Here is a 27,153-nt window from a genome sequence, read left to right on the forward strand (position 1 = left end):
TGCCTGTTCCCCTTATAGGAGCTCTCCGTGGTCCTCCTGGGCCTACGGAGAGCCCCGTTTCAGCTAAGAGTCAGAGTCAGTTGAGCTAAAGGCGGTCTCAGTGAAGGCTGCCCTCCTGACTGCTCTCACGGAATCCATCAAGAGGGTTGGGGACCTGCAGGTGTCCTCTGCAGGTCTTCACGAATAAAAGCATTAAAAGGCCCCAGCCAAAAATCTGCATGCTGCGTAAAAGGCTGTGTGCAGACCAAGTACACTTGCTATTTTGCATGCAGTAGCTTGCTTGCACCTGCATCAGCAGTTCACTTAACACTGTTCAGCTAGTTGTGGCGTTTTGTATAGGGACCCCTAGTGTCACTACATTGACACAACGTCGAGTGAGTGACAGATAGGGAATGTCTTTGTCACAGTCGTAACCTCTATTCCCTGATGGAGGGAATGAAACGTTGTGTCCCTCTTGCCACAAAGCTATACAACCTGCTGAAATATCCGGGATGCTGTCTCGGCTCAAGCCAGCTCCTTTTATACCCATATGTCCGGGGGAGCGCCATGCAAATTCCACTCTACAATTCCCATTGGTCTTTCTCAAAGATCAGGAGTGTTTGGGGCCCCCAAGAGTGACCCATAGTGTCACTACATTGACACAAACTCTCGTTCCCTTAACAAGACGTTATGTCCATTTAGGTGGTTGACAAACTGGTCACTATGTCCTGATATCGTATGGGGGGAAAAAAGGATTTTGAAGAAAAAAATATTTGTTCTATTGAAAAAATAACAACATACGAGTTTAGTATGGCATGAGGTTAAAGTAAATAACTAATCAAGAGTAGGATTCATATTAAGAGTAACTGATGATAAAATTTTCATTTTGGGGCTGACTATTCCTTTAAGAAACTTTACATAAATTAATTTCACATCACACATCCAAATTTCATAGCAGTCAAATGTTCTTAAAAAGACTTCAACTTTTTTATTTTACATTGTACAATTGTACGTTCTCATTTTATTTTAGACAAACAAGTTGACATCGCCTTTCTGGTCCCTATTGTGCTCTCAACAATAATACACATTTGGATTGCTTCACAGGAACCAGGAAAGCCTTCATTGACATGCATAAGTCAATGTGGACATTTCTAAAATCATAGGATTAAATACTTGTACACATTTGCACATTCACATACCCATGCTGATGATGCTTAGATCTAGCAATATCCTGAAAAATGTATGTATGTTCACAAACAGTATGCAGTATGTCAAACTTCTTTTTGCTCAGACCGAAGATTAAAAAAGAACTTCTCAGTGAGTATGCCAGGGCCTTTAGGGAAGCCTTCAGATGCAAATACAGAAACACTACAATAAGGTTCTAGGCCTGTTTGTTAACGTTAGTAAATGCATTTATTGTCCTTGACCCATCTGCATAGCACTGCACGTGTACTCATGTACTCACAATGTATAAATGACGAGATACTTATTATTTTTGGGTGAATGATTTTAACCACTTTTAATGCATTATGAACTAACAATGAACAAATTTCATACATTTACATTAACCTAAAATATAATTTAATTAATTTGTGTTCAGCCTTCAAGTGTGTCTTTGTAGTCAAGTGTTTTAGTGTGGCATATTAGTTCAAAATGTTTTTTAATGTAAAAATCACTAATTAAATTAGTAGCTAACAATTTTTCACATTCTGCTTATGAAGTTTGCAAAATGCATTTATCTTTGCTGCTGTCATTTTTTGTTGCTGCAACATTGTAAACTACACAGGTAATATTTTCAAAATTTTAATGTTTAACATTAAGACCAAATGTAACTTCATGGTGAAATAATAGGTCCTGTTCATGTATTATACAGATTTTAATACAAAACCAGTTTCTCTGTACTCCCATTTGTGTTTTAGTCTATAAAAGTAGGTGTGTTTTTGTGTTTTTCTATTTTTCTTGGATACATTTAAAAATGTATTGATGTTGAAATGTTTAATGAATTTGTAACGAGTAATATGAATAAATATTTTGAATTTAATTTCAAACACTTGTTGATTAAACTTTGTATAGTAAATAGGCTATATTAGGAGACTTGGAATAGAAATTAAATGCCTTTTGAAAATCAAGTGTAACTAACTTAAAAATCTGTGTAACCTATCAGTAAATATTACTTGATAATGATGGTTCCCAACAAGATAACGATTACCTTTATAACTTTTAAAAAATGGCCTGTAAATTAATACATTTGAGTTGGCATTACATGTGAAGTCTAATGTCAAACAAAATTTTAAGTTCAAAATACTCAAACAGCTAATGCAAATAGTTTCTAATCTGCATGATTTTATGCATTGCACTGCTGCCACACAATTGGCTGATTAGATAATCGCATGTATAAGTAGGTGTGCAGGTGTTCCTAATAAAATTATCAGTTAGTGTATGCTTAAGCAAGCATTATTGTTTTTACTTTCTGTTAGTAAAAGGTTTTTTGTAACTAAAAGGCTTTCTATTGTCACAAGGCTATATGTATGTTCACACTCTCTACAAGCTTTTCCATACTCCGAAGGGTGACACTTATTGTCTCCATGTCACGATTTAAAGTTAGAGTGGAAACTGTAGCATCTCACTGCCTCATACAATTGGTTGCTACTCTCAGGTTTATTTGAGCAAACACTTATTTTAACTGTACTTCATGTGACCACTACAAAAAACTGCCTTAACCTAGCTAAGCATATTTTTTCTGAGAGCACAGGCTACACGTGAGAGAGCCTAGGAGAGAGGGCAAACTAACTCTCAGATCCACAGAGCCCCTGGTGAGCCCTCAAGGCTGTGAAACTGCTCACTGAAGATTTTGTAAATGTAGCTGCAATTGGAAATTAATGTGGAAAATCCCAGTGGGTGCATCATCACAAGTAATTCGGAAAATGTGGATAAGCATGACTTACAAGCCTAACCTGCACAAAAAAAAAAAAAAAAAAAAAAGATATTAAATGTTAGGAGTGTAAGTGGAGGCCATGAGATGCAATAAGATGGCCGTCACAGGTGCACGTTAGTCTAGCCGTTCCAGGGCTAATTCCTCACTCTCAGTTTAACATATACGTCTTTTACTCACTACTTATTGGTGCAAGATTCCCCTCTGGACATCTCTGACAGGTACAATGATCTACAACATGCCAATTCACCACCTCTATATAGTTTTATCAGACTGCAGCTCCTCTATTGGATAAGATGGCAGCATGCAATTATTATTTATTTATTTTGTATTTTTTTTAGTAATGCCTTTAAAAATGCAAAATAATCTCACACAAAACAATAATGTTGTGTATACACTCACTGAGCACTTTATTAGAAACACTGTGGTCCTAATAAAGATGTGGTCTTCTGCTGTTGTAGCCCTTGCACCACATGGGTCAATGAGTTGTGTATTCCGAGATGCTATTCTGCTTACTACAATTGTACAGAGTGGTTATCTTTGTTAACTGTACACATAGCCTTTTTGTCAACTTGGACCATTCTAGCCATTCTCCATGGACCTCTATCATCAACAATTGATTTTTGTCCGTAGAAATGCTGCTCACTGGATGTTTTTTGATTTGGTGACATTCTGAGTAAACTCTAGAGACTGTTGTGCATGAAAATCCCAGAAGATAAGCAGTTACAGAAATACTCAAACCAGCCCATCAAGCACTAACAATCATTCGACAGTCCAAATCACTGAGATCATATATTTTCCCCATTCTGATGGTTGATGACATGAACTGAAGCTCCTGACCTGTATCTGAATGATTTTATGCACTGCACTGCTGCCAGACACTATTGGCTGATTAGACAATCACATGAATAAGAAGGTGTTAAGGTTTTCCTAATAAAGTGCTCAGTGCTTGTATTACACTTATGGTTATACAACACAATCTGACTGAAAACATTAAAGGATACTGTAAATACTTAAAAATCCAATAAGTATTATAATTTTGGATTGAAGCCACGCATTTTAACAAACAGGTTCGTTTTTGTATTTGAGCAGAAGCACCAATAAATAAGAGGACAAAAGTATACAAATTACCCCCATTGCTTTTTGTGCTACAGGAAGCAAGTGGCTTTATCGCGATCTTACCTAAACTGAATATTGTGTGTTAACATTGGCTGTTGTTTGATGTTTTTACTGATTGTGTGTGAAAGCATTTTATTACGCAACACGTTGGCCACCTGCTGCTTTACTTGCATTCATGAAACGTGCCAATAATTCTGCATAATCGCCTCCCAAGGGGTAAAGAGAGACAGAAAGAGAGAGCGAAGTAGAGAAAGATAAAGCAAAATTCCATAATATTTTAAATAATCCACATATCTAGTTTAGTATCAAAATCGCATGTAGTTCTCAATATATGTGGCCTACGTGCGTTTAAAACTGAGGAAACATCGAAAAGCGTGCTTCCGAGGAAAATACTGAGAATTAAATTCACAGTATGACGTACGTTAAATATAGTGTCTTAATACTGACTTGTGTGATAAATTGTGGCAGGTTTGCAGACTGATGTGAAAACTCATGTAAACAGCACCAATAAAGCTGAATCTCAAAGATATTAGGAAACTATACAAGAAGACTAATATAAACCCTAAAGGCTACTACTGCCATAATAAACAGCAATTTCATGCAATAGCTAATCTGGCATATGAAGGAGAAATTGAAATGTAGGCGAATCTAGTCTGAAGACATTAAACACCATATGCACCTGCATTGATTTCTCAAACACAATTAGATTGTTTGCTTTAAGGAACTTCCCACACCTTGTCGTCGTAGTCTGCGTTTCCTGAGACCGAAGATTCGCACTTTAGAGAAGATGTCGACCAGGTTCCCATTGCAAAGCCCTTTATTTTTATTGGGGCTTTTTCTCCTTCTGTTGGTGGATGGCCGGTCTATATGCTGTTCCCGTGCCTGTCTCTTCTGGCGGATCAAACCGCTGGCAATTGCCGCTGCCATGTTTCAAAAACAGGGCTGTTGAACTACACACAACGCACAGACAACAACAACCCGTCCGATCTGTCTCACTTATAGTCCCATTTTTGCGACTGTTTTTCTGTTGTTCCCTCAGATATGAACGAACGATTATCAGATATATCCACACATAACGGATGGTGATATAAGACACTGAATTAGCATAATGAATACAACGGTGAAGTATTTATTACTCAACTGTTCGTATTTCACATGTTGTCCAATTTAAAAAAAAACAGGATACTTATCATTCCTAATAATGATTTATAGCAAATGCTTATCACATGAGTTGGCCGGTTCCTTGAAGATGATATGAAAATACGTTCTGGCTTGCATCCACGCTTGATGGCATCCCGAATCAGTCACTTTCTTTTAATTTAGACCCGGTCATGTGAAATTCAGCACCACGGACAGCGACGTCCACTCCCGGAGTCTGCACAAACAAAAGCGTTTTTGCTTCTGAAATGTCAAGCAGAGAAACGCGAGCACCTTCTTCTCCCAGGTGGAGCCCTGCGACTACACATATTCATATGTCTCACATATTCACCAAGTTAAGCAAATACCCACGCCGATTCTCTTCAAATATTCGCTCATCTTGATAATACCACGCGGAATTCAAATGGGAAGTAACGGACAGCGCGACGACGGTGAGTTGAGGTAAGTTTGAATGAAGGTTTTTTTTTTGTTGATACTTCTTAAGATGTCTCCTCAGACGATCACTCCCCATTCAGTCATGTTCTAATTCGGATGGATATTCAAAAAATATACAGGTCTTTTCTTTATAAAAAAGCAGCATGTCTTCTGAGGAGAAAATGTAAGTAACACTGACCAGCTCTGGTGAGGATGACGTCTACCCGAAGTGACAGGAACGAACAAATAAATAGACTCAAACAAAAAAGACTTTGCCCGAAGCGGGGGTACAAAAATATGCAACATAAGTGCCTAAAACAACTACATTAGCTAGAAATTAAAACTGAGAACCGTATTCATGTATTTTCATCTTCATCATACAGTTCGAGCTCATTTAGCGTAAACGGTGAGGAGCGAGTGAGACGCACTCGCTTCCCGCCTCAGCCTTAAGTCAACGGCATCAACAAGTCTTAACGAACACGCGCTTCCCGCCTCAGCCTCATAGATCATCAACAAGTCTTAACGACAAACTCCTCCTTTGTCATCGTTTCACAGACGAGAGAAACCCACCCTTCGCTTAATCCCAGCCGATGTCTGTGTAGGAACTTTCTAGGCTACTCTGTGTATGTATACATCTCAACGGAAGGATCGCTCTAGTTCTGTTAAAAGCTCGATAATAAGGTTCAATTGATTCGATAATACAATTCAGTTGCAAAGCAGTGCAGCTGCAAACATTGCTCGGATGACATGGTACATTTTCAAAACATATTACAGAGCGACGTGCTTAGATTTCAGGTGTATGTACATGGCTTTAATAACCAGAAAAATACATGTTTTTTTCATTGTTAGCACGCAGTTGAATTGTGTGTATTACAAACTATTATTAGACACCTTAGTAAATAGCCTACTGTAGGCTTAGGTTTGGGACCACCAATCTCATGTTTATTTAATTCGAGACAGAATAGCTTAAGGAAAGCCTGAGAATTGAATGACTGAACACAGATATCCTCCCCACATGATCACAACGAACTAGGTCCTCCATCACACCTTTGAGGTTCTTTTGAAACCCCTAGTGATTTAAGGCAAAACACATACAGTATGTAATGCATGTGGATGAGGTTCTTGTGTTTTTGCTATTGGCATACACTTACTGTATCTGTAGCCTGTTTATTTTATTTATTTATTTATTTATATTATGGTAATATGTGTTGCGATAATGGCTGGGGTGCCAATTTAATATCATGCCCCAATAACACAGAGTATTTTCTCATTTAGATTAATATCACCATAGAAAAAAGAGAGGAAAAACTCAAGAGGGCCATCTGCTGTTTGTCTCTGCAATTAAATATTCAGTCTTTCATCCACTGCTGGTAGTGGTTATCTACCTCTTCTGCCCAAATAACTGGCACTGAAGCTCATTGACTTTTCCAAACCTGTCACTACTTGAGCAGAATATGTAGTGAAAAAACATTGAAACATGCAAATGGTCTAATGATATATACATTAAATATAGTGACTAATTTCACAAACTTCATGTTGTATGAAAATTAAAAAACTGACATTTTAAGCATACATGTACAAATCATATAAGGACAGGATACCAGATAGCTAAAATACTGCAAGCTTATTAACTGCATTATTGCCGGTGAAGGAGCCACTGCAGTTTGCCCAGCCGCCAGCAGCGGCCACTGTCAGCTTAACTATGACTCCATTCACAATAGCACACACACACACACACACACACACACACACACACACACACACACACACACACACACACACACACACACACACACACACACACACACACACACAGATAACTGGGTAACACAACATACCTTTCATGAATCATTCTGTAACAAATTATAAATGCTTAACACATTTTTACTTTATGGACATTCAAATGTGAATATAATTAAAAATATATTGCTCAAGTCATGACATTTTGTATTTGAATATACATTAACAAATGAAATAAGCATAATATGATGCACTAATTTTGGAAATGACTTATTAAAGTTATGTAAGCTATTAAAACTAATAATTATTATTTAATTGGTAAACAAAAGGAACCATTGCAAAGGAGTAGCTGTCTGTGAAAGACTAAATAGATCCATTACAGTCCCCGGTAACATGAGTTTGTGGACAGAAAAAGAGTCCACATAACAAACTACAAAAAAGTAGTACCCTAAAGTATATGTACACTTTGAGTCATAGTACAGAAATGAACATAGAATTTGACTTTTTCCTCTTCAATTTTATCTTGGCTGGCATCTGTATGCAAAAACTAGATATAATTACAAAAAATAAGAGGAATCATTCATATAGCAAATGGACTACACTGCAAAAGCCCATGGCAAGACAGACCTAACATTTAGGATGCATTTCAATTCACCAGTCTTCTCAGAATGAACTAGCACACACAAATGATTAATAGAATTGAAAAAACACACACACAATTGCATTGTCATGGATTCGAGAATGACCACATACCTTCATGCTTTTTCCTTCTGAATGTATAAGACTCCATAGCAAACCCATTGCACATTTAACAGAGGTAACAGTGCATTACCCTGCCTGACTGTCAATGACACAGCCCCATTTATAGGGTCTATACTCACAGATAACATTATTAGTAAGGTCTGACTGTCCCAAACAATTGTTGTTCAGCAGGCTAAAACAATCGCCTCTGAGGATTCAGAGGAAAAATATTATGGAAGAATGGAAGAATTCCACTCTATAAAATTTTAACAATTATGAGCTGAAATGAAATAATTTCATCATGTACAATCTTACCTAGAGTACAATGTGGAGGCAATTCTGTGAAGAGAATGGCTTAAAGATAAGAAAAAAGACACGTAAATCAGGACTACTTTTGATCTAATATTTACAGATTGCAACATAAATGAAACTACTCCATAATGTAATCTACTCCAGACTACCAGCCTGTCCTCCACTTAGTATTTTATTAACATTAGCTAACAAGCTGAATGAAACATGTTCTAATTATTGCTATCAGATACAATACCATTTAAAATAAAAAACAACGAGGGAAAATCTTATCCATACTGTAAGATGACTGGAACTTCTGTTTCATAAAAATTTGCAGAGCCCTGAAGCAGCCCACATATAAAATTAAGAGAAAAAGGGGTGGATAAGATTGCCAGTGAACAAAAACTACAAATTTACCAAAGCCTAGTGAAACCAGCAGAACAACATCTTACTTCAAGGAATGTCACCAACATGATCACACAGGAAGTCGGCATGTTGTTTCTGAGACTTCCAGTACCCTAGAATTGGCCCCATTATGCTGACTCACTGACAACTGACATCTTCTTTCAGGTGTTTAACTTACCTTGTGGAGTGACAAGAAGCGCATTGCGTCAGCAGCATTAGAGATCCATTTTTGGATCCCACACAGAAACCAAGAAGTATCACATAAGGTTTAGGTTTGGGTGTTGGGTTGGGTTGGGGGGGTTCAGTTTATAAAATATGCATTACCCTTCGCTGTATTACAGCCTGTACAGCTGAAAAAAAACTAGCTTCACAACTCGCCTCGGGCGCCCCTCTGTGGATATTACACTCTGAAAATGGAGCTCACATGTGCCCATATGCCCAACAACACTTAACGTCTTCCATTAGGGGAAGTATTTCGAATTTTGGTAAGCATTTTAGCTAAAGAAACGTCAACATACTGTTTCCAATTTTACTGTGTGATCAGCCTGATGTCACAGCAGACACAGACACCAAATGTAAATGAGCCCAGATGATGGTTTGGAAGGCTTTAGGGCTGTCTGGTTTTTGTTAGCGGGTGTGATGACAGCAGTTATAAACTGGAGATAACTTCACACACATTGAGAGGTTGAGGGGAGAAACAGGAGATTTAGTGCTTTATTTGTTTAAATCAAATTGTTTCACACTATTTGGGAGGAAGAAGAAGCTCAATTTAATTAAGTAGATAGTAATGATGTTTGGGTTAGTGTTAGAGTTGACATTGGAGTTTAATCTGCTTTCTGAAATGTCAGCTGTCCATTCTGAGAAGCTGAAGATACAGAGGCTCTTTAAAGAAGCTGAAAATGGTAAAAAAAAAAAAAAAAATAGCTGCAGTGTTTTGCAGATAAATATCTCTGTCCACTGTAATGACTTAAGCTAATAAAGCCGCCTAGATTTGGGAGTTACACATCACAGAATGAAAATGAGAAATTAGTGTTCTGCTTAACTGGAAAAGCAATGTCTCTCTCCCATGGAGAGGGAATTGTCGGATGAGATATCAAAAGCAAGACATTATTGAAGAGAAACAGGAAACTCCTATGCTTTAATTTTCAGAAGAATATTTTTTTCTGAAAGGCTATAAAATAAATCTATAAACAGCCAGTCTGAATCTCATAAACAGCATTGTAAACGTATTATTGTTATTCTGGTGGTATTGAATTGTTGTTTCAGCATTAAAGAAGATGGATTGTGTAATATTGTGCATCTAAATCACTAGGATGGTGTTATTTAATTACAGGTCCACATTACTTAAAAAATAGCACTAATAAATAGTGCTGGGTATCAATACATATATCCTGAATTTTATTTGGAATCAGAAGCTCTCTATTCGATTCAAATTTTTATATGACTTGATTCGATTCGAATTCATTTGGGTATATTCAGAAACTATTTAGCAGAGACGGCCACTTCTACAAATATGAATGGGAGAAATTGGAAAGTATAATGGTCGACAGATGTAGAAATGGAAGTAGAAGAGCCAATTCCCTTTTAGATAAAGACATCACCTGTCAATCAACTCGAGAATGCGCATTAGCAAGACAAGCTGGAATTAATTTTTTTTTAGCATAATCTGATGTAAAGAGGCACAATTTATGATACCAGTGTTGTCAAATTTTACTGCTGATTTACTGCTGTTCTTTGATCGTAATCTTGACTAACTGTTTTGGAGATTTTGTTCTGTCCCTATTCAAGCAGATGTGAGCTGCACTGGTATGCCACTTGTTTACACAGAAAAATTGTTGTCCGTTAGCATTCCAAAGATGGCCGCCAAGTGGACCGACTTGCTGAAATGTTTTCAGTTAGAATGTCATGTCAGTTATTATTTTGCTTCCATCCACGTCCAATGTGAATTCGTAAATCTAATAATTGACACATTATTTTATTGGACTACCAAAAAAATTAAGTCATTTTCACACAAAATGTTATTAAAAAACACAAATAACTGCATTTATTTCCAAAATGATAACTAGACACCACTTTTAACAATGTAGCCAGTAAAGACTGTGCAGCATGCAGTAAATAGTATGTTAGTATTTTGTTCTGAGCATGGCTCATGACTGCATTTCAAACACCGCCATATACCAGATTCTCTCACTTTAAGTCTGAAAGTAATTCAGAAAGTAATTTGCATTGTATTAATTTGCATTTGTTGAAAACAGTGTTATCTAGTATAAAAATTAACCTCATGACAAGTATACAAATCAGGGAAAAGGCCAAAGTGAGATGAGCACCTATGTTAAATCCAATTGTAGATTAATGAGACAAGAACAAGAGGATCCAGCAAATCAATACAATCCTGTTTGCGCTTGAGGGTTTTGCCATTAAGCCTGACATTTAAATATCAACAACAGATCTCATTACAGAGGTGATAATGGCAAATGTATCCTAATATAATATAATGAGCTAGATCACTTCCCTGAAACAAGAAAACAACCTTTCAATCTTCTTTCAGTCTTAGGTGTATTGTCCTGAGTATCAAAGTAAACTCACTGACCGGAAATTTGAGAAAAACATGAGGGTAATAATAGGTTTCATACCATTACATTTTAGGTACTGGAAATTTTTTAGTCACCATTGCCACATGTTACTTAATTTACTCAGGAAAGAACTGCTCATTGCTAACCCCTGTACAGTGTTAGCAGGTTGAGAGTAGCCCTAAATGATGGAGAAGAGCACAATGTATCACACACCATTACTTTCACCAGGGTTATGGGAAATACTGGGATGTACCCCAAAGTGATGAATATACTGTAGATTGAAAGACAGAGCTGCTCTACTAAAAATTCTGTTTGCTCCGTTGCCTCTCCTTTGATCCCGTATTAAGTATGCAACATTGTGAGCAGCAGAGCAAAAATATGTTCATCCAAGAAACCCTGGGCAGAGACTGTGAATTTAAATAAGTTGACACCCTTCCTGAACAGCCCTCTTTTTTCAGGTCTGTGTGATAGAGATAGGAACGACTCTGCTAAGTAATCTCCCTGTGGAAACCCAAGGGACCTCCAAGTACACACAAAGTGTAAAGCCTTGTGAAACCTCTGGAATGATAATTATGTTCATGTCAGTTCAGTTCAATCTTAAGCACCAGTATAAAGAAGAAGACATTTATGCTATCAAATATGTGCTAATTTCAATTGTAGGTGATAAAGTTATCATCTAGACGTAGTCCCCATTCACTGCATGCTTCTTCTTTGCTCGACTGAATTCACTTTTAACAGACAATATAATGTTTATGTTGAATCACTCTTTTCTCATCATGTTCGCTGAACACCAAATGCTATCTTCTCAACTGGAGCCCAAGGGTAAAATGTAGCCTACTTACCGTCTGTGGTGCCATGTGAGCTGTTTGTATATTAGGACAGACTCTCAGAAAGAGTGAAAGAAAGTGTGAATACCCTGAAGGAGAAGAAGTTGTTGGCACACAGGGTATCGGTCCTCCACTATAATATGCTCAGTGTCTATGCTCCCACACACCACATGCTGTGGTCCAGTACTTCTTCTGGCTGAAATCAAAAAGAATCAAATAAGAACACACCCACCCAAAATTGTAGCAAAACCCGGCAGCACTCCCACACATACCATGGCAAATGTGATGTGGAAAAAGTGGGAAAGAATGAGTGCAATTGAATAGGCATGAATACTGGAGGAAGATCGATGCACAGTCACATCCAACAGGGTCATACTGTGTCTAACAATTCTTGGTCCCATGACTGTATACTGACTGATATGTCTTTTGTGATAAAAAAATAAAAATAAAATAAAAAAAGCCAAGAACACAGTCTGGTAAATGGTGGACATGCTCTGATTAATTGTGTTGTGGCCCGAATGTGTTGGCGGCCCAAGTTTGACCAGAGTCATTTTTTGATCTCACCAACATAACAATATTACAAAATTGCATAGACTATTCCCTCCTTTTCTTAAATGGTCCAATCCACAAACGGTAAAATACGTTTCAAAAGTATAACTACAAGACGAAAACAATATGCATGTTAACATGATTTTAGTGTGATAGAATCGCTTTTTACAAATTCATTACATGATGACATAATGCTGTAAACACTAACACCTTAAAATTACCATGAAAATCAGAATCAGAATGAGCTTTATTGCCAAGTACCCTTACACATACAAGGAATTTGTCTTGGTGACAGAAGCTGCCAGTGCACAAACAATACAAACAAGACAGAGATAATAATTAAAAATAGAATAAAAATAAAAATTGAATATAAAATATAAGTATATATAAAAATACACAATAAGATAATATATGTTGTATTTGTATTTATACGTATGTATAAATACAAATACAAATCTGTTATATACAGATGCGAGGGAATGTATTGCAGAAGCGGTAGGGTATGTTGGCCTCTGCCAGAAGGCAATGGTTCAAAAAGGTAGAGGGCTGGGTGAGTAGGGTTTAGAGTGATTTTTACAGCCTTTTTCCTCACTCTGAAAGTGTATAGCTCTTGAAGGGAGTGCAGGGGGCAAACAATAATCTGCTCAGCAGTCCGAACTGTCCTTTGCAGTCTTCTGATTTCCGATTTCGTAGCTGAACAAAACCAGACAGTTATTGAAGTGCAGAGGACAGACTCAATTACTGCTGTGTAGAACTGTATCAGCAGTGCCTGTGGCAGGTTGAACGTCCACAGCTGGTGAAGGAAGTGCAATCTCTGCTGAGTCAATGTGGGTCTCACACTTCAGGTCATGTGAGATGGTACACCCAGGAACCTGAACGACTCCACTGCTGCCACAGTGCTGTTTAGAATGGTGAGTGGGGTCAATGTTGTGGTTTTCCTCCTAAAGTCCACTATCGTCTCCACTGTTTTGAGCGTGTTTAGCTCCAGGTTGTTTTGACTGAACCAGTGAGCCAGCCGTTCAACCTCCCTTCTGTATACAGACTCATCGTCATCTTGGATGAGGCCAATGGCAGTATCTGTGAGCTCGTCCAGATTGGTGTCTGCAGCCTCAAATACACTCCAATCAGTGCAGTCAAAGCAGGCTTGTAGTTCCAACTCTGCTTCATTGGTCCATATGTTTACAGTCTTTACTACAGGTTTATCTGATTTTAGTTTCTACCAGTAGGTAGGAAGAAGATGAACCAGACAGTGATCAGAGAGTCCTAAAGCGATATGCATCCTTTATTGTTGTGTAGCAAAGAGCCAATGTATTTCTGTCTCTGGTGGGGCATATAATGTGCTGTCTGTATTTTGGCAATTCACAGGTGAGGTTGGCTCTGTTACAAAAATAATAATAAGTGAGTCCGGGTATTGTTGTTCCGTGTCTATGATCTGATCAGCCAGCTGTTGCAGCGCTGCTTTCACGCACACATGTGGAGGAATATACACACTCACCAGAATAAACTAGGAAAACTCCCCCAGCAAGTAGAAAGGCTTACAGTTGATAAAGAGCACTTCCAAATAAGAACAGCACAACTTCTTTAACGTTGTTACATCTGTACACCAACTTTCACTGATGTAAAAGAATGTTCCACCGCCTCTTGTTTTCCCTGTTAACTCCACTCTGAACAGCTGAAAGCCCAACAGATGTAATGCGCTGTCAGGAATGTCTTCACTCAGCCAGGTTCCTGTGAAGCACAAGGCAGCAGAGTTTGAAAAGTCCTTGTTTGTACAGGTGAGGAGATGTAGTTCATCCACTTTGTTAGGAAGAGAGCAGAGATTTGCTAGATAAATACTCGTCAGCGCTGCCTTCCCTCACCTGCGTTTTATAGCGCGCTTAAACAACATAGCTGTGCCTCTGACTAAAATGTCCAACAAAACATCCAAATAGTCCAAAACAGGGAAAATATTGTCTGGTATGTGCTGCCGAATGTTCAGCAGTTTGTCCCTGGTAAAACTGATTGGAAAAAATTACTAAACACAGGACAAACAAACAAATTTAAACAACTTTTCATCTCAAATAATACAACATTTTTGACAGAAGAATTAAAGTGCTTTTATAAAATTACTAGCTTAGCATTTCTGCTTTTAAACCCTCCAAAAATTAGTCCCATTGACTTCCATTGTAAGTGCCTCACTGTAACCAAAATGTTTGCTTCATCTTTTTTTAAGAACAGGAGGGATGAGTCAAAGAAAATATATTTTTGTGGTTATCAACAATATGCAACAAATGCTTTCAATTGAGCTTAAAGGGATGGTTCACCTAAGAATGAAAATTCTCTAATCATTTACTCATCCTCACCATCCCAGATGTGTATGACTTTTGTTCTTCTGCTGAATTCAAACTAAGTTAATATTTCAGCTCTGTAGGTCTTCACAATGCAAGTGAATGGGAATCAAAAATTTGAAGCTCCAAAATTACACAAAAGCAGCATAAAAGTAATCCATGAAATTTCCGTGGTTAAATTAATGACATGTCAATCTGATTAATATTTAAGTCTTTTTTTACTATAAATCTCCACTTTCACATTCTTTTTCTTTTATTTTTGGTGATTCACATTCTTTGTGCATATCGCCACCTACCGGGCAGGGAGGAGAATTTATGTTAAAAATGACTTAAAAACTGATCTGTTTCTCACCCACGCCAATCATATTACTTCTGAAGATATAGATGGATGGATTATGGATTACTTTTATGCTGACTTTATGTGCTTTTTGGTACCCATTTAATTGCATTGTGAGGACCTACAGAGCTGAGATACTCTCTTAAAAATCTTTGATTCTGTTCCGGAGAATACACATCATTGATGACTTGAGGGTGAGTATATGATGAGATAATTTTCATTTTTGGGTGAACTATCCCTTTAACTTGTACTGAACACTTTTTGTTTTTGTTGTTGTATATTATTTGATTAGGTCCTTTATTTCAGTTTTTCAGTGTTATTCCTTTTCATCTTTCATATCTGTTCTACATTGCTCTCATTGTTATTACTAATCGTTTTACAAGCAACTAGCATCATTGCTAGAATACACATCATTGTCTCTACAATTCATGTGATGAGTGGGATTTCTATTTGGTACTTCCATTGAATGCTAATACCAAGCAAGCTGCTTAGACTAATGCTCATCTCTAATCTAAACCAATCTGAACCTTTTTTATCAGGAAAAATACATGGAAATTCCCTGTTGGTAAACTTTCAAAAGGGCAGAGGGATTTTTGCACTCGCCATAGTTCGGTTTTCCACCTAGCTTTCTCCAAAGGATTTGCTCTCTTGGTCAAACAAATTGAATACATACAACATGCACTTATTGTAGTGATTTTTATTTGATAAGTCTGTATCAGCTATTTTGAAACACAAAGTACAGCTGTTGATTTGATATTCCTAATTGGTTGTTAGAAAGGTTTATGAATCTCGAATGATGAAACAGACTGTAACAACCTTTAACTGGCCTTAATCCATTTGGCAAGTATTACCTATTTCTATACAGAGAAGCTTTGGTTGTCCACCAAAATCTGATGATGACGTCCACTCATTTAACGGTGAGATCTTTGATGGCTGAACAGTCCTATCCTGGATCCACAAGCTATATTACAGGTTGGGCATATATATGTGTTATTAGTGGTGGTATTGATGGCAGCCATGTCTGTGTGTCTCCTTGCTCTCTCCTGTTGTCTTCTGGTTGTCCTCTCCATCTCCAGCATACAAGCTCCATCCCTACAAAGCTGTTGCCTGATGGTACGATCAGCAGCAACATCGGGTCTGATCTTACACTTTCTCAAAGCAATCTTCATTTGATCCTTAAAGTGCTTCTTCGGCCCTCCAGCTAAGCGTCGACCATGATGTAGCTGGCAATATAGCACTTTGTAAGGTAGCCAGCATGGGGGCATCTTTATCACATGGCCCAGCCACTGCAGCTGGCACTGGGTGACGGATGGCGGTTACTCAAGCTTCACAGCTATAGAGGAGGGTGATGACACACACCTTTGTGGAGGGATGAAGGTTCTTGTTCTCAAATAGTCTGTGCTGAAGTCTCCCAAAGGTAGATGAGGCCTGTTTAATCCGGCTCTGTATATCGCTGTCGATGATGCTATCCTCTGCGAGAATACTCCCCAGATATTTGAAGGATGACACTACTGACAGTTGTTCAACACCAACTGTGAAGGGAGATAGAGTGGATGGGACACTGGTACTCCATTGGCAAACCACTTCTGTCTTGGTGGTGTTGACAATCAGCCCCATCCTGCTGTACACTCTCACCGCCACTGCAAGGACGGACTGGAGATCCTCCAGAGTATGTGCCACAAAAGCACAGTCATCTGTATACTGCAGCTCCAGGACTCACTCTCTACAGAGTTTAGGGGATGGGTGGAGCCTCCTAATGTTAAAGAGATTGCCATCTAGTCTAAAGTCCACTGCCACACCACTGCTGTTCTCAATCTCATTGTTGAGAACATTGGTAAAACACCCCTGTGTGTACAAGGAAGGGCTCCAACATTTGTCCACAGGTGGGTCACCCAAGCAGTCATCTCATCGCGGAACTGGTAGAGAATGTTAACAAATGTATTGGGACAGCCAAACATGAGGAGGACATCCCATAAGAACTCTCTTTGCACAGTGTCAAATGCTTTGGAGAGGTCAACAAAGGCCATAAACAGGTCCTGATGTTGCTCCCTGCAGTTTTCCTGAAGCTGCCGGACTGTGAAGATCATGTCGACCATACTCCTGTTCCTCCGAAATCCACACAACGATTCAGGCAGCATTGACTCATTGATGTTACTGATGAGTCTCTGATGCAACACCCTAGCCAGGACCTTATCAGCAACAGAAAGAAGTGATATGCCCCTACTATTGTCGCAAATGGCCTTGTCACCCTAGTTCTTATAAATGACAACGATTTTTGCATCTCTCCATTGTTGTGGGATGTTCTCATCAGTTCAGGCCTTGGTAATGTACTGGTAGAGGGTGAGCATACACATGTAACCTCCTTTCTTTAGTTGCTCAGCAGGGATATTATCTGTGCCAGGGGACATGTTGTTCTTAAGGGAACGGACAGCTGATCCATTTGACAACTATTCCCTATTTCTATACAGAGAAGCACACACACACACACACACACACACACACACACACACACACGCACACACACCTTATCAGATCTGGAATACGTTTGGTTCACCTGAGACCTACTTAAAAATTAATATAGCCTAAATTCAATTGCTGGGTTGTAATTTAATACCCAAGTCAAACTCATTCAAAATTAGCACAACCACAGATCAATAGAAGCCGTACCGTTATTGCAGACTTAAATATCACTTCCTATGAAATCTGATCTGGAGAGCCAAACAGTGGGAAATTCTAATATACAATACAACAAGCGTCTCAAAATTGGATAGACACAGCATTCTGCAAACTAAACACAAACAGTGATTCAAACAAATGCTCACTGATCATGCCTAACCAAGACAAAAACTGTAATAAGTTACATACTTCATATAACACATGAGGATATAAAACACACTGTTTCCCAACACGTATGCAATAAACCACAATTGTATCCATGTGTCTATTTATCTTGGCCCAAATCAAATAGGGAGGTTTGATGCTTTTCCCTGCAGATTGCAGAGGAATTTTGAGTCCTGCAAAGCCTTGAAAAACTGCTGACCAGCTGCAAAATTTTGAGGGAAGGTCAGCTGCAAAGAATGCAGAGACAAAGACTAGGTCTGGGCCATGCTTTTCATCCAGGAAAAGAGATTAGCTGTGTCTAGTGTTTGGCCTGCAGCAGGTAGAGATGCGCATAATACCATTAGTGTTCCTATAGCACAGGTGTGAACTAAGATTGTTGTGCCCATACACTTCCTCCTACATTCACACAATACAACCACTGCCTATTAGTCAACACTTTCACAATTAGTATCTCTAGCAACATGTGTGATAAACTCGCCCACACCACTCAACACACTGGTTGTTTAGACAGTGTGAGTAGTACCACAGCAAACACAGAACAGTCATAATATGCTTATGATGAATTCTCTCTGACATATTTACAGCGAACAGATTTTTCTCTTGAAGGAAAACACACATTAAATGTCATTCATAGTTCAACGCTGAATATCTGAAGTAGCTCTGGGAACTAGAGTTGTAGTGACTCATTGAGTTTAACTGGAGTGAATTTTAAGAGAAAAGCAAAGAGGACACCCTCTCCTATTCCAAAATATTTTAGGACTTGTTTTTATCACTCATGGCTATTATATAAAATGGAAAAATCTTCTATTACAAAATTTCAATTACAAAAATAATTCCTAAACTGTAGAAAATCCAACTTCCGTTTTTGTCAGGCAAATTATATTTTAAATGCTGATTGAACTACCAAATGTAGAAAAGTTGAGATTACTTAAAAAATCAAGAAGTTAAACTTTTATGACTTTCAGTGTGAACAACTTAAGTATCAAGTTTCAAAAGCTTGGATCGAGGGCTGACTTTCAATGATTGCAGCGAGTGAGCTGCTCTGCCAAGCATGACACCCTGACATAGAATCAGGTCGTCTACAAGTCATTAAGCACCAGGTTCTCCACAAACATGTGGTGAATGATGGGAGAGGGGCGGCACTCATTCGGTCACGCCCCCGGCCGACTCAAACCGCTCTTCTTGCCGGATCCTCGCGGGCTGGCCAATCGAAGTCCCGCGGCGCTGTGGTAATGTTACTTAGGGGCGTTTAGTCATAGTGCCACAGATGATAGCTTCGCATCAGTGGCTTCTCATCCAAGCACACGCACCAAATGTCTGAACCTCAAATTTTAAACAGCAAGAACATACAATGTCAAGTTTTGTCTTGAAGGTAGAACTTGCAGGCTTTTGAGCATGCTCAGTCTGATCACTGAGGAAGCCAATTGTGGCAGAATAATTCCATCTGATTATCATTGCTACTAGAGTGCAATCACTGCTAGTTTGGCTTGATACTTTGACAAGGAATATTTTCTTATTTAATGTAATTTATTTATGTTATGTAAACATTGATTAGTGACTGTGACAAGGAGTCGGGCTGGGTTGGGCCATGAGTCCGCACGGCCGCCCCAATCGGTCTATCAGACGAGGAGAGGGATAAAGCAGAGTCGGATCCGGCAGTTCGAGAGAGAGAGACACATGGCAGATAAGGCATTTCTAGACTGTTGCTTACTGCTCAAATAAAAAAGTCTACCCTCTGTTATCTTTTAATTAACTGTCAGGTACAAAATATTCTGATTGCCTAGAACTGTAGTACACCTCTCCTAAAAAATCGACACATTTAGAGGTATCATGAAGTGAACACAGGCTTAAAAACATTATTTTTTATAAAATAGCATATATATATATATATATATATATATATATATATATATAGAGCACCATAAAATAACATAAAGACTGAAGTCACAAATAAACTTTGGAATGACACAAGTGTAAATTCTTTGATGACAGAATCATGACAAAAACAAATGAGGTTTTGGGTGAACTCTTCATTTAAGTGCACTGTAAACCCTAAAGTTGTCATTACTGGAAATATTAAGTTGTCTTAATTAAGTATTACTTGAAATGTAAGGTTTTGGGCTCATAACTCAAATATTTAAGTTCATTTAACTTTTTTATATAAAAATAAAATCCTTAGTCCTAAAATTGTACGTGTTAATAACTCAAATTGAGAAAGAAAACAAAGAAACAAAATGCAATGAAAGTGAAGGTTTCCAAAGGGATGTGAGAGCTGACACAGGACTAATTCATGAGCAATTGTCTGACACAAGAATAACACAAATTTCAGTATATAAAGGGTTTATGTGATTAGGGAGCTTAATTACTTGCTAACAATGATTTACAGTTTGTTCCATCTGTTCTGTCCTGGATTAGTGCAACAGCACATCAGCTGTTAGCCATTGAGTTATTTAAAAAAATATATATACATTTATTAAAATATCTAAATTTCATGACCAAATTTCATCAAATTAAATTGAGTAATCTTTAAGAAAACATAAAAAATATTTTAAGCTTTATTCATTTAATTTAGTGAAAATTGCATGAAATTGAAATGCGTAAATCTTAAAATAGTATTTAAAAAATTATTTAGTGTAGAGAATTTCTGGAAAATTATAATATATTTAGCAATATTGAAAATGTACAATGTTATAAGGAACATTTAGTTGAAACGTCCTTGATGGGGAATGGGTTGTAGCAAAAACTAAATAAATAAATAAAATTACATTTTAATTGCACAAAACAATTTATCATATTCCTATGTTATGGTGGTCAAACATTTTGTAAGAAATGTTTGTTGGTGGTGGTGATAAATGTTTGTTTTATGCTATACTGTTATAAAACCACAAGAGGGAGGTCAAGAGCACAGCAGAGACCAGCTCAGTGATTTCAGTGAGAAATTACAGCCTCAAACTACAAAATGTGGCTAAACAATTCCTAATGAGAACCATTATCTTTTTTGTCAAAATGTTATGACTCTTGCAGCCTTTCAGTTGAATCAAATCTATAAAACGCATGTGACAGTAATCACCAAAACACCATGAACACAATCTTTCGAGTCTTGATGCACACTTTGTGGAAAGGTTCTGAAGTCAGAGTATTCTGACAACTTATCAACATATTTTCTTTAGGCAGTTTAAGAGTTTTGGGTATTGTTCTAACAAATGTTTTTGGAATATTGTGTATTTGTCTGAAAATGGGGATACTGGTGTCTGTAATAAGGGAGAATGTGGAGTTAGATACAAAAAAGAACCTGTCAGGATTTTATGTATATTCTTAAGAAAGAAAAGACGCCCTCAAGTGGTCAGAAGTGGCTACTTCAAGATTTAAGTATGAAAGAAAATCACTGCAGATGCTGCAAACAGTTTTTCACCTCACTGATTTAATCATAGCAAATAAAACACTGCAATGATCTTTCAAAGACTGCTGAAAACACCAGCTAAAAAAGCATGAATTTCCATACTGGTCCAAGCTGGTTAATGCTGGTTTGCAATGACCACGGAAGAAAGTCATAAGGGTTTAAACAACATGAGGGTGAGTATTTGATGACAGAATTTCATTTTTGTGTGAACTATCCCTTTAAGAAGTCTGGTAAGGAGAGCGGCATACAGTGCTAAGGACCAGCATCAGAAACACAACATATAGTGGTGACCACCAATGCTGATCTTTTCAGCAGGGTTTAGAAACATTAGAAACATCTGGTACATTCTAAGCCATTAGGTAACTGCACTGTTTTTTTTGTCCGACATAGCAGTATGTGGTGAAACACAGATTGATCTATTGTCCTTTCCCGACCCTGCTATGACATCATTAGCAAAAAATTTTTATCGCATGTCACTAGAGAGTGAATTATGTGATTTCCAAAAGTTACGTAATGCAGGCTTACTCTGTAGGTGCACACTGCTCTGAACCCCACAGCATGAATTACAGCCCCAGGCTGAATATGACCGATTAGAATGTGTGTGACTAAATTTATGTTTGTCCTATTTGCAGCTTGACTTGTATTTTATGGAAAACAAGAAGCTTACATTTTTTTTTGCAAAACATCTGCTTTTGTCTTCCAGAGGATACACACAAAATGAAGGTGAGTAAATGATGACAGGGTGAAACACAAAAAGGGTTTTGGATGAACTCTCCCTTGAAGCCGCAGTTGCATTTAAGCATTTTCATGAATTCTGCAATTTAATGGAATCCAAGATGTTTATGAATTTCTTTCTTCTGCAGAACACAAATTAAGATTTTTAGAAGAATATCTCATACAATCCATACAATGCAAGTGTTTGGAACTTTGAAGGTCCAAAAAGCAGATAAATGCAGCATAAAATTAATCCATTCGACTACAGCGGTTAAATACATATTATTAGAAGTGATATGATAGGTGTGGGTGAGAAACAGATCAATATTTATGTCATAAAAGTTTTTCTTATACATTTTTCTCCCTGCCCAGTAGAAGGCGATATGCACAAAGAATGCAAATCGACATAAACAAAAGAAAAGTGGAAGTGAAAGTGAGATTTATATTTATAAGATATGGATTTAACCAATGGAGTCATATGGATTACTTTTATGCTACCTTTATATGCTTTTTGGACCTTCAAATTACTGGCCACCATTCACTTGCATTGTATGGACCTAAAGAGCAGGTTTTTTTTCTAAAAATTGTTTTCTAAAAGTTTAAGCTTTAAGCTCACCCTTGTAGATGTGAAAGGAAAACATGCAACAAACAAATTAGCAAACAAAGGCCAAATAATACAAAAGGTTGCTTTATTAAAGTTAAATTGGTCTATGAGGATCCAAATGAACTTCAGTGTGTATTTTGACAGCCCAGTGAACTCCTGCTCTGATTAATAAACACAAACACAAACACACACACTCATAATGATGAAGAACCACAATCACTTGCTTGTTTTGATTATTGGTGGGATTATCTCCCCCCTTTCCCCCTGGAATCTACACCCCTGGTCATTGCTAAGGTGTTCTGGGTGTTTTCTAGGTGGTTGCTTACTGGCACACATCAAAAGACTCTCAATGATAATCTGGATGTTCATTTATCCATTGATATAACTTGGGACCCTGCTTCAGTTCAAGTCTACAAAATGTTTTTAATCCATTTGTCATCCACCAAAAAGCCAAATCTCTTAGAAAGTTAATATCACAAATCTCCCAAACAAACCACACAATTTAATTAGCATTTGCTAAACATCGTAAAAAGATCAGATTTACAAATATTCTAAATCATAAACATCTCAAAGACATCTACTGAATGTCTTATTGACATCTGAGACATACTTATTGACATACATCTTATAGACATACAGAAGTTGAGCAAACAACATGAAAAATATGTCTTTCAGATATAAACACACACATCAAATAGACATCCAGGTGATGTACATGTGCTATCAGGGACCACAAATAAATGTTAGTAATGTTAATTGAAAATGAACAACCAGCTCAAAAATTTGGAATAGCCATCATTTAGAAATGTAAGTATATCTTAATTTTGAATGAGCTTCCCAGTCCATGTGAATTCTTGTGTATGAGGTAACAGAGTGAGGTAATGAGACACACTGCACTGTTAAGAAGTTTTGATTATTTAGTCATTGAGCATTATGACAATTCAAAAAATGTCTCTCCTTCCTATCTGAAACAAGAAAAACAGTGAAGACTGAAACAAAAAATCCTGACTGTGAGGATCTATGGTTCTCTTTCCTGAAGAGCTACAAGACACAGGGTTAATTTTATGACAAGAGCAGACATCTTAAAGGTTTGATTTAGAGATGGAAGACATCTTTCAGGATGGAGAAAGAGTGATAATGGAGCATGACAGGAAACATCCATTTCAAAGGAGGCAGAGAGAAAGAGAGAGAGAGAGAGATTTTTTTTTTGTTGATTTTTTAGAAAAAACTTTATTTAACAAGACAGATCGAATCATCTATACAAACAACTTTAAATTAATAACATATCAAAAATGAGTTCTCCTTCAATTACAGTACAAATGATATTATTATAACACCACTGTAATTTAAAAGACTCCATATCATTCATTACTTTATAATACTTGTATTCAACACCAACCCTAGCTTTTAAAAAAGCTTTAAAAAGAAGTACAACATCTTGACCATGTCTATTCTCCATTCTATTTCTCCTTGTGATGTAAATTGCAAGTTTAGCTTGTCCAACAATAAAATTAATTAACTGCCATTTTATTCTCTGTTTTTGACCATATCTCGATCCCAAAATAAACACATTAAATGTGAAATTTTCCTGAAATCTTAAAAACAGATCCTTCAATAAAACAAAAAGTATTTCCAATCTAATACATTCTGTAAAACAATGAAAAAACCAGGAGGAGGGTCCACACATGACAGTCTGTGCCACAATGATGAGGCAGTCAAATTGTTAATTATTAAAACCCTTCCTCTAAAGGATAATTGTAGATGTAACCACTTCCATCTCTTTAATCTACCCTCTATTTTTCCAACCACCCCAACCCAATTTTTTCCTTGCATGACACTATCCCAGATAAAGACTCCCAGGTATTTAATCCCTCCTTTTTTCCAAATTAACCCACCAGGTAATAATGGTGGACTCTTCTCCCATTTCCCAACAACCAATGCATCACTTTTACTCCAGTTTATTTTGGCAGCAGATATGTTTCCAAATTCTTCAACAATTTTAACCAAAGTATATATATCATTCTGTCCATTAACCGTAATCATTACATCATCAGCATAAGCTGATATCTGATGCTGCAAGTTGTTGTGAGGTAATACTAAACCTTCTATTTTAAAACGCAACTTATTCAACAATGTTTCGGTTTCTAAAGAGTACAGCATTCCAGAAAGTGCACATCCCTGTCTAATGCCTCTATTAACTTTAAAAGGGGCGCTCAAACCACCATTGATTTTTAGCATACTTTCAATATCTCTGTACAGCACTTTAATAACTCCAATAAAACCTGGGCCAAAACCAAAAGCATTAAGGGTTTTCCAAAGGTACTGGTGCTCAACTCTATCAAATGCTTTCTCTTGATCAATGGAAATGAGTCCTAGATTGATACCCAAAAGACCAGCAACTTCTATTATGTCCCGAACAAGAAAAATATTATCTAAAATAGACCTAGTAGGCACAAAGTACGTTTGGTCAGGGTGCATGACCTGCCCCATCACCTCTCTCAATCTATTGGCCAGAGCCTTAGAGAAGACTTTCAAATCAGAGCACAACAAACTCACTGGTCTCCAGTTCTTAATTTCTTGCAAATTGCCTTTCTTTGGTAGAAGAGTGATCACAGCTCTCCTACAACTCAGAGGTAGAGAACCCTCAGCTATGCTCTCATTGAGAACACCCAAGAAATCCTCACCCATCACCTCCCAAAAGGCTTTGTAAAATTCAACTGGAAGACCATCGATACCAGGCGCTTTTTTTTTTCCATGTTCTGCATTGCATCCCAAAGCTCTTGCTCACACAAAGGCCTCTCAAGCACTGCCTTTGGCTTCTCCTGTAGCTTTGGTAGACCCGCATAAAAGCTAGCAGACATTTCTTCGTCTTCCTCATATTCACTCTCATACAGTTCATTATAGAACCTCACAGCCCGCTGTCTTATTTCAGACGCCGCTGTCAGCTCTTGCCCATTTTCTGAGCGTAGTGAATGAATATATCGACTCTGGCCATTTTTTCTTTCTAAATTAAAAAAGAATTTGGACGGGGCATCCATTTGCGTAAGATTTTGATAACGTGACCTGACCAAAGCTCCCTTTGCCTTCGTGCCTAGTAGGTCCGCAATACATAACTTTTTGGACTTCAGGGCATCAGTACCACTCTGCTCTCCAGTGACCTCTATTAAAGATTGTAACTCCACAATTTCAGCTTCAAGTTTTTCCATTTTTTGTGCTATATTTTTAGAGACATTAAAAGTATACTGTTGACATAACAATCTAATTTCAACTTTCCCATAGTCCCACCACTGGCGTAAGTTTACAAAACACTCTTTTTTTTATTTAAATTCTTTCCAAAAGAAGACAAAAACCTCTTTAAACTTTAAATCACTCAGCAGAGAAACATTAAAATGCCAATAGGCACTCTTTGACCTAATATTTGCAATAAAGAATTTACATGTAACAATAGCATGATCAGAGAAACCAGATGGACTAATTACACAACTTTTCATAATATTAAAATGGTGTTTAAAACAGTATAGTCTATCTAATCTGGCCAAAGAAATTAAATTATCTTGAGTATGTGTCCACGTATATTGTTTATCATTTTTATTCAAACGCCTCCATATATCACACAATTTATGAGTCCCAATCAATGTTTGCATAGCACGGCTTGAGGCTTCATGAGGCTCAGCATGATTTCGATCTAGTATATAATTCTCTGAGCAGTTGAAATCACCACCTAAAAACAAATATTCATATGAGTTACAGCTCTGCAAGACTCCATTGAGATTATTAAAAAAACAAACTCTCTCAGCGCCATTAGTGGGGGCATACACATTAATAAACACAACATAGAATTTTTCAAATTGTGCCCGTATAGCAATAAGTCTACCAGGAATTTATTGTTTCACCTCAAATAAAACAGGAGTAAAATGCTTAGCAAATAAAACAGCCACACCTCCTCTAGTAGAACTCATATGAGAGCACAGCACCACTCCTTCCCATTCTTTCCTCCAATCAGTTTCATTTAGACCATCACTATGTGTCTCCTGAATGAACATAACATCTATTTGCTTTTGTTTTATTAATTCGAATAACAGTGCTCTTTTATACGGGTTTCGTGCCCCATTCATATTAAGAGTGGCTACCTTCACTACACTCATTGCAAAAATAAATGAGAGAAGGACTCAAAATAAAACAAGGTTCAGTGTGTAGGAGCA

At 37.5% G+C, this 27,153-nt stretch overlaps 1 protein-coding gene across 4 annotated transcripts in view; it reads right to left on the bottom strand.

Moving 5' to 3' along the window:
- LOC127655324 (fibroblast growth factor 14-like) overlaps positions 1 to 27,153 on the bottom strand; it is a 236,158-nt gene that overhangs the window by 92,608 nt on the left and 116,397 nt on the right. Inside the window, exon 1 of one of the 4 annotated variants that reach the window (XM_052143071.1) lies at positions 4,765 to 5,186. The exons of the other annotated variants lie outside the window; for them this stretch is intronic. Coding sequence (XP_051999031.1) covers positions 4,765 to 4,957 — 193 coding nt within the window. The 5' untranslated portion in view covers positions 4,958 to 5,186. Of the gene's footprint in view, positions 1 to 4,764; positions 5,187 to 27,153 lie in introns of those variants that run through there. 4 annotated transcript variants of the gene reach the window in all.

This window comes from Xyrauchen texanus, chromosome 14 (assembly GCF_025860055.1).
Source record: "Xyrauchen texanus isolate HMW12.3.18 chromosome 14, RBS_HiC_50CHRs, whole genome shotgun sequence".
In the NCBI taxonomy this organism is placed as follows: domain Eukaryota; kingdom Metazoa; phylum Chordata; class Actinopteri; order Cypriniformes; family Catostomidae; genus Xyrauchen; species Xyrauchen texanus.